The sequence below is a fragment of the Apodemus sylvaticus genome, chromosome 10 (genome assembly GCF_947179515.1).
Source record: "Apodemus sylvaticus chromosome 10, mApoSyl1.1, whole genome shotgun sequence".
In the NCBI taxonomy this organism is placed as follows: domain Eukaryota; kingdom Metazoa; phylum Chordata; class Mammalia; order Rodentia; family Muridae; genus Apodemus; species Apodemus sylvaticus.
Window position 1 is genome coordinate 2551082 of NC_067481.1, and position 7108 is coordinate 2558189.

The 7108-nt window shown below is 58.7% G+C and overlaps 1 protein-coding gene across 1 annotated transcript; it reads right to left on the bottom strand.

The window, feature by feature from the left end:
* Positions 1–779: 779 nt before the first annotated feature.
* Positions 780–6773, bottom strand: Chmp6 (charged multivesicular body protein 6). Its single transcript, XM_052196629.1, has 8 exons — positions 6643–6773; positions 4821–4930; positions 4538–4625; positions 4118–4204; positions 3499–3564; positions 3294–3374; positions 2303–2357; positions 780–1738 (listed from the first exon to the last, which is right to left on the bottom strand). Exons 1-8 carry the CDS (start codon positions 6703–6705, stop codon positions 1686–1688), a joined length of 603 nt encoding a protein of 200 aa, XP_052052589.1. The 5' UTR covers positions 6706–6773; the 3' UTR covers positions 780–1685.
* Positions 6774–7108: the final 335 nt, after the last annotated feature.

Here is a 7108-nt window from a genome sequence, read left to right on the forward strand (position 1 = left end):
GCGGCACAGGCTACACAGAGAGACCTAGTCCCGAAAAGGAAATCTACACTCGAGAGCTATTCCTCTTGGCGGCCCTATGAGGGCAGATCCCCGGTGAACAGCCTGTCTCTACTCAGCTTGGTAAAACGCAATAGAGAGCTAAATGGACCCTTGACCCCCTGGGCCTGTGAAGATCTGCCTGCAGCTCTGTCAGGCTCAGCAGTGAGGGGCTACGGGTGGGGGTGACCCCGGGCCTGCATTCAATAGGGCAGGACATGGCCACGGGCTTGGGGCAGGCGTCATTGGTAAAACGCTCAAGCATCCCGACAGCAGAAGTGAGTGGACACAGGCACTGCGGAAGCCACGTCCACACTTATTTTGTGGGTCTTGGTGGCTGGCCTCCTGAGAAGCCATGAACCCAGCCTGGCTGTGTGGAGGCAGCTCCAGGGAGGAGACTTGCACACAGTTGGCAGCTATGATGTTTCCCCGGTGTACTGCACCCCAAACCAGTCAGTCTCTCTCAACATGGCTTTAGGCCTGGGATCCGGCAGCCCTAACGACCAGCCCCATGTGCGTTGAATATACAGCATGCACTTTTGAAGTGGCCAGAGCTCGGCCCTCTTCTATCTTCTAGAGGTCCCAGGCTCTCTCCGGCCTGAGGGGGGAGCCCAACACTTCCCTCCCCGCCGAGCGTGTGCCACCAGCCCCTGGCTTTGCCTAGCATGGTGGTTCTGTTGGATCAGGCCGCACTCCAATCCACATGTGAAACTGCTCCTATGCAGGGAACCACGACACGAAACTCAAGTCCAAGAGGCCAGAGACCATGCAGGGGTCAACTTTAATACTGAGGTTGACCTGTTTGGGGTTAAGGAAGAGACGCCCTCCTTTCCTGGGAGGCCCTAAGGGTACATAAGACCCTTGGTTCCTCAAAGACCCGAGGACCGGAGATTGTCCGCAATCAAACAAGCGCAGTGCTCTGGAGGTCACTTCTGAGCTCTGTGCCTCCTGGTTGGTGGCCTAGTGTGTCCAGGACTCCATGGGGTACGCCGATTACAGCAGGGTCTTGTGACCACCTTCCACGTCTTTCTTTTATGGACAGACCCCCAAGTCAGGCTCCTAGATTTGTCCATTCAGCAGGATGGCCCCTGGTCTACCTTCTGCAACATAAGAGGCTTAAGTCTGAGGTGCCAAAGATGCTCCAAGAGGTCTGGAGAACGCCAGTGTGCTAGGGTTTCTGCCACTAGCCTGCAGGAACACTGAGGGCTCTCAGGATGCCAGGCAAGGTGAGAACGCCTCACCTGAAGCCCCCACCAGCTCCTGGGAGCAGCAGAGACAGAGAGGGCGCACAGGGACCCCGAAGTCTGAGGGGCTTCCTCACAAAAGAGCGCAGATCACACGGGCTGGGTCAGCACAAGAACAGCACCAGGAGTAGTGGGCTGCAGCCCCCATGGGGTCCACAGCTGCCTGAAGCTGGGCCTGGCTGGTCGAGGGTCCACTTAGTCCACAAGGAGGAAGAGACAAAGGTGCATCCGGACTGAACTTCGAGGGGCACAGTGAGGTGCCGTGATGTCAGCGCCCGTGTAAGCGGCTGCTCCAGCCATCAGCACCTGCACTGGCCAGTCCAGGAGCCCCCAGGGTTGACTCGCAGCCAAAGGCTCTGTGGGCCAGTCCTCAGAGAATCCCTATGAGTCCCTGGAGAGGCCCGGTTATGAAGCCGCCACCAGCTCTGCCTGCCTGGATCTGGCCTTGGCAGGGGCTTCTGTGGAAAAACAATAGTTCATGATGAGCGGAGCTTTCAGAGGCCGAGGCCAGAGGCTAGGGGTAGGGTATGCAGAGCAGGGATGAGAGTTATAAGCAGGAATCCAGATGGACCTACAGGCCAGGGGCAGAGCCTGGAGCTCCCAGAAGTCACCAAGGAACAGCGGGAACTGTGGAGCTAGCCTGAGTTTGAGTGTCCATTAATCCACTGACTAGAGTGTGTGGAGGCTTCTGGGCTGTGAGCATGACGGTGTAGGGCAGCACTCCGCCAAGGCTGTGAGCTCTGAGGGATCGAAGCCCTTCAGGGCCTAAGTGGCAGACACACCTTCTCCCACGGGTAACGTGCTATCATGACTCTGTGGGCTGGTCTGGCACTCGTGAGAGGGCTCTTGGAAAGCCAGGCCGAACCAGAGGCTGAGCACATGCTCTCTGCTGACTGACCGGGCACAGGCACACCTCCCACTGTGCTGTGGGAGATGCCGGTGGGCACAGTGTGATGAGCAGTGTATTGAGACTTGGGTACACCCCTTAGACCAACGTGGCCACACACAAAATGAAACAATACCTGGGTTTCTGTCAGGGAGGGGCTCCGACGGAACCTCTGGTAACTCCATTTGTTCCTGCAACAAGCACAGGTGAGGCGTGAGCCGTCACAGGCTGCCCTGGCTCTCAAGGGCTGGATCTACCCACTAGCTGCTCTCAGAGCGACGCAGCAGCTGCCAGAGTCCTGCTCAGGTGAGTGGCCCTACACTCCCCCAAGTTACAGCGTTCTTACAGATGACCATTACAGAGGGGACAGGCCACTACAGGGGCTGAGCTACCCAAGAGTCCTCAGCGTCCCCAGGGATCTGGAGCTGTTCTCAGGGATGTCAGTTCACGGGCAGGGCCTGCAGAGCACCATGGGGAAGCAGGTGCCCAGGGTATGCTGAGTCCTGGGAGGGGCAAGGAGGGCTTCTGCTAGGAAGCACTGAGGGGGCCGCGTATCCCAGAGGGCTGTGATGGAGACCTGCCCTGTGAGCGTAGGTGACCTCTGTCGTCCTGTGCCCTGTCTTCCCAGCACCTCATAAGGCTCTAACAGGTAGGTAGCCGTAGGCCCCAATGAGCAACTTCCCAGACAGTTTTCCCGAGCTGCGGACAGCAGGTGGCTCTGGGGACACAGGGACACCTTGGGAAGCAGAGGCTACGGCCAGTGTGGTAGCTACAGAGCCCAGCAGCAGAGCCCCAAGGGCCTGGAGTGCAGAGGTGACCAGTCTCCACTGAGTCACCAGGGGGAAGAGAGCACAGGCTGACTGGGCAGGGCGGGCTCAGCACTTCCTCTCAGTCCACACACAGGCCTGCAGCAAACTGCCGGTCAGCCTCCAAACCACTCCTCGCACAGATCCCTCTACTGCCGGCAGGGGGTGTGGAAGAGGCTTGGCTTCAGTACAAAGGAAAATCCCTTAGGAAGGAAACTGGGAAAACAGGGCTCTGGGCCGAGACACAACAGTAGGACGCACTACCAAGCAGAGGCCCATGGGACCTATCCCCCAGGGACCAGACAGCCCTGGGACCTGTACCTGAGTGATTGCATTCAGCTCCTCCAGGATGGCATCCTCGTCCTCCTGGGTGAAGCTTCCTGCCAGTAGCTCATCAATTTGCTGTGGAAGGAGGAGAGGTATTGAGGGGCATGTCTGCTGGGGCTCTGGGTTCCCCCGGGAAGCTGTGGCTAGCCACACGAGGGGCAACTTGGCAATGGGTGAGCCTGTGCCCAGCAACACGTACCCGCTGGTACTCCACTGCCTCCTGGGTCTCGTCCAGGATCCTCTCCACTTCCTCTATGGACATCACCTGGGATGATGAGGGTTCAGAGATGCTCAGCAAGGTAAAGGCCATGCCCGCAGCAAGGCCACGCCCTCATCCTGCCTCTCCTTCAGCAAGCCAGGGAAGTGGGCCCGCCCTTGGCATTGAGCCCGACCTGTCTTCCATTGCCCAGACCTTCCCAGACCCAGAACAACCCCGACAATTGAGGTAAAACAGGTCAAAACTGGAAATCCTTCCTGGGTGGCATCTAGACTTCCTTTGTCTATCGTCAGTACAGTTCTCTGCTGGCCTGACGCAATGCTCCCCAGACACTAACAGAAGGCAGCTCAGGACCAGTCCACTCACCTCAGTGTTCTTCCTGAGCTCTGAGGGGAGGTAGGCACTCCCTGGCACTCCGCACCAGTGAACCCTGCTCAAAGGTCGTGCTGTGCCACACCTCCCTCCAGTCCCACTGGTCCCTGCCAGGCACTGGCACGTCCCCCAATCCAGCTAGACTCAGGCCCTGGTCTGACACAAACTCCCCCTCCGACCTGGCCCTGCAGCTGTGCCCCACCGCCCACCAGGCCCCACGAGGACCTACCTGGTGCATCTTATTCAGACATTCATTCCCCACCTGAAGCCCCTCCATCACCTTCATCTCGATCTGTGTGAACTCGATGCTCTGGACCTGAAAGCAGCAGCCAGGGGTCAGCAAGGCTGGTGCTTGGCTCTGGACCAGCCGGATGACAGGCTTCTGTCACTGGAAGGAAAGTCCTACCCTTCCTGGTCTCTGCTGTGGCAGGCGAGATTTACTGAGACCATGCTGCAGGACATTCAAAGGGTGCTGACCGCCTTTCAGTGGCTCCAGCCAGCAGGGCAAACCAGGCAGCTCTTACCCCAGCGCTGGGAGATGTGTGCTCAACCCTCACCAGCCTGACCTGTTCCCACCTCCTACCCTGGGTTGCCCCCCACCCTTCCCCAAGCACTTGGATTTCCAGCAAAGGCTCCCTGCCCTGCCTACCATGGCTTCCAGGCTGCTGATCTGGTTTTCTGTCCGATCAAGCAGTTGCTCCCGGTACCTCTTCTTCTTGAGCAGCAGCTTGGCCCGTCTGCAGGAGAAAGCCACTGTGTCTGCCCAGGCTCAGCCCCAGGGAAGCACCTCCCCCCATGCTAGCCCCCTACCGTGCTGCCCACCCCCCCACCCCCACCCCCGGCTAGCCTCCATCCCCCCACCCCCCACCCCGGGGCTAGCCTCCATCCCCCCACCCCCACCCCGGGCTAGCCCCGGAAGGAAGTGCCCTTACTCTTTCCTGCCATCCCGCAGCAGCTGCCTGGCCAGAGCCCGCTCCCTCTCCAGCTGCTGCGTGACCCTCTTCTGGTACTGCCTCAGCTTGTCCCTTTGTTGCTTCAGTTGCTGGGGAGAGAGAAAGCGCGCAGGCTGGTCAGTGGGTCCTTCTGCCAGGCTTCTGCCAGGCTTTTACCAGGCTGATGTGTCCCAGCGTGCTCAGGAAGGGCCAGGCAACCCCGTCGAACCTCTGCCACTCAAAGGATATGGAGCAACGTTCAGAAACATCTCCAGCCTTACAATGCAGTTGCAACTGGCATGCCCCAAGCCAAGGCCCATTGTGCCAAGGAGGAGACTTTCACTCTACTCAGTCACAGGAGAAAGGGGCTGTGACCTGAGAGCTCTGTAGGTCACTGGCACGGCCACCAGGCCCTGGAAGGTCCAAATGTAACAAAGAATCTGGTTTGTTTGTTTGCTTGTTTTTTTGAGACAGGGTTTCTCTGTTTAGCCCTGGCTGTCATGGAACTCACTCTGTAGACCAGGCTGGCCTCAAACTCAGAAATCTGCCTGCCTCTGCCTCCCAAGTGCTGGGATTAAAGGCGTGCGCCACCACTGCTGGAGTAACAAAGGCTCTGAAGCTGCCTGCCATCCTCTGCCTCCCCACCCCCAACTGTGTGCCCCACAGTGGAAGCACTGCCACTAGCCCAGTGTGCTCAGTCCTCCGACTCGGGCCATTTCTATGGTGAACAGGTGCAGGCTCTGGGCACATGTCACACACAGAATGACACCCTGAGGCAGTCCATTTTAAGTGACGGCCATGGGCACCTTTCAGGGTTAGTGAGAAACCATTCACTATAGACTCTAGGTTACCTGGTCGAGCAGGCTAGCTGGGAGCTCTGCTAGTGCATTCTGTGTGTGTGTTTGTGTGAGAGTGTGTGCGTGCATGCGCGCGGGAGTTTGTGAAGATATATGAGCGTGTGTTATGTGAATGTGTGTGTCTGAGAGTGGGCGTGCTTCCAGGTCTCCCATCTTCACCCAGTGACCTCTACAGGGTCTGCCCCACAGTGGGCACTGGCTCCATGATAGAAAGTGCCCACTATTTCCACCTTCAGTTTGGAGACCGCGAGCTAGGCTACCCATCCTCTTCTCGGAGTGGGTATTTCTGCCCGCTGTTTACAAAGCATCAGGCTTCTTGCCTGGGGAGACAGGGGAACCCAATGGAGCTGCAGGATGGCCAGGCTGTGCCTCTGAAGACCAAGCAATCTGAGCAGGTCAGATGGTGGCAGCAGCAGCTGGAGCTAGGCTTTTTCCTTCCTGGTGCCTGGCGCTCTGGGACTGTTCAGATGTGCGCTTGACAGTGGTGCCCTGAGCCCCCGATTCCACGGAGGGGCAGACAAGGTGTGTCCTGTCCGCAGGACCCACCTCTGACAGTTCTACTTAGAAATGGGGGCATGTGCCCTGAGACACGAGTGTCTCGGTGGCTTCCTGCTCACACAGAGGCTGCAGAGATGGGGGACAGCACCCTTTTCCAGTAAGAATCACACTGAGACTTTTAGTGACAGCCACGCCCACGGGATCTTTATCTGGGGGCTTTTCTAGGAACTTTCAATAACTTACGGCTTGGGGTGCCAAGGCCAAGGCCACAGGCTTCCTTCCTGGCACCTTCTCTCACTGATCGGCGCTCAGCCCCTAGCCACAATCCAGGTCTTTCCGGGCCGAGCCGAGGCCGGTCCAGGTGTCTGCAGCTGGGCGCGCGATGGAACCGGAAGCGCGGCCCGCTCCCCTCCCAGCCTCAGTTTCCCCCACGGGGCCCGGCCCCCCGCCCGCCATCGGCCTCTCACCAGGATGGCCCTGTCTTGTTCGGTGACCCGGCTCTGCTTCTTGCGGCCGAACAGGTTGCCCATGGCGGCCCCGCGCCGGCCGGCCGAGCCCGTCGCCGTCGCTCTGCGGCCACCGTACTCCACCCGCCCTACGGCGGCCGCGCCGAGCCACGCGCCTCAGAACGCGAAGCAGCTTCGTCCCTAGCGTTGCGCACAACTGGATTTACTAGGTGATGCAAATGCCCTCCCTCGCCCTTTCAGCTAATCAGATGGGACTGTGATTATTAATTCAGTGCACTTATGATTATTAATTCAGTACACCTCAAAGGAGTGAGCCTAAACTAGGCTTCCCGACTTTCAAAACCGCCCAGCCGGCGTCCCCCTCCCTGCTGGCGCAGAACTTACACACAACCAGTGTTTTGGATCTACAAGGGCTTGCTGAGAAGCTGTGCACCAGCGTTCACCTTCCATTCCTTCACCTGTCATC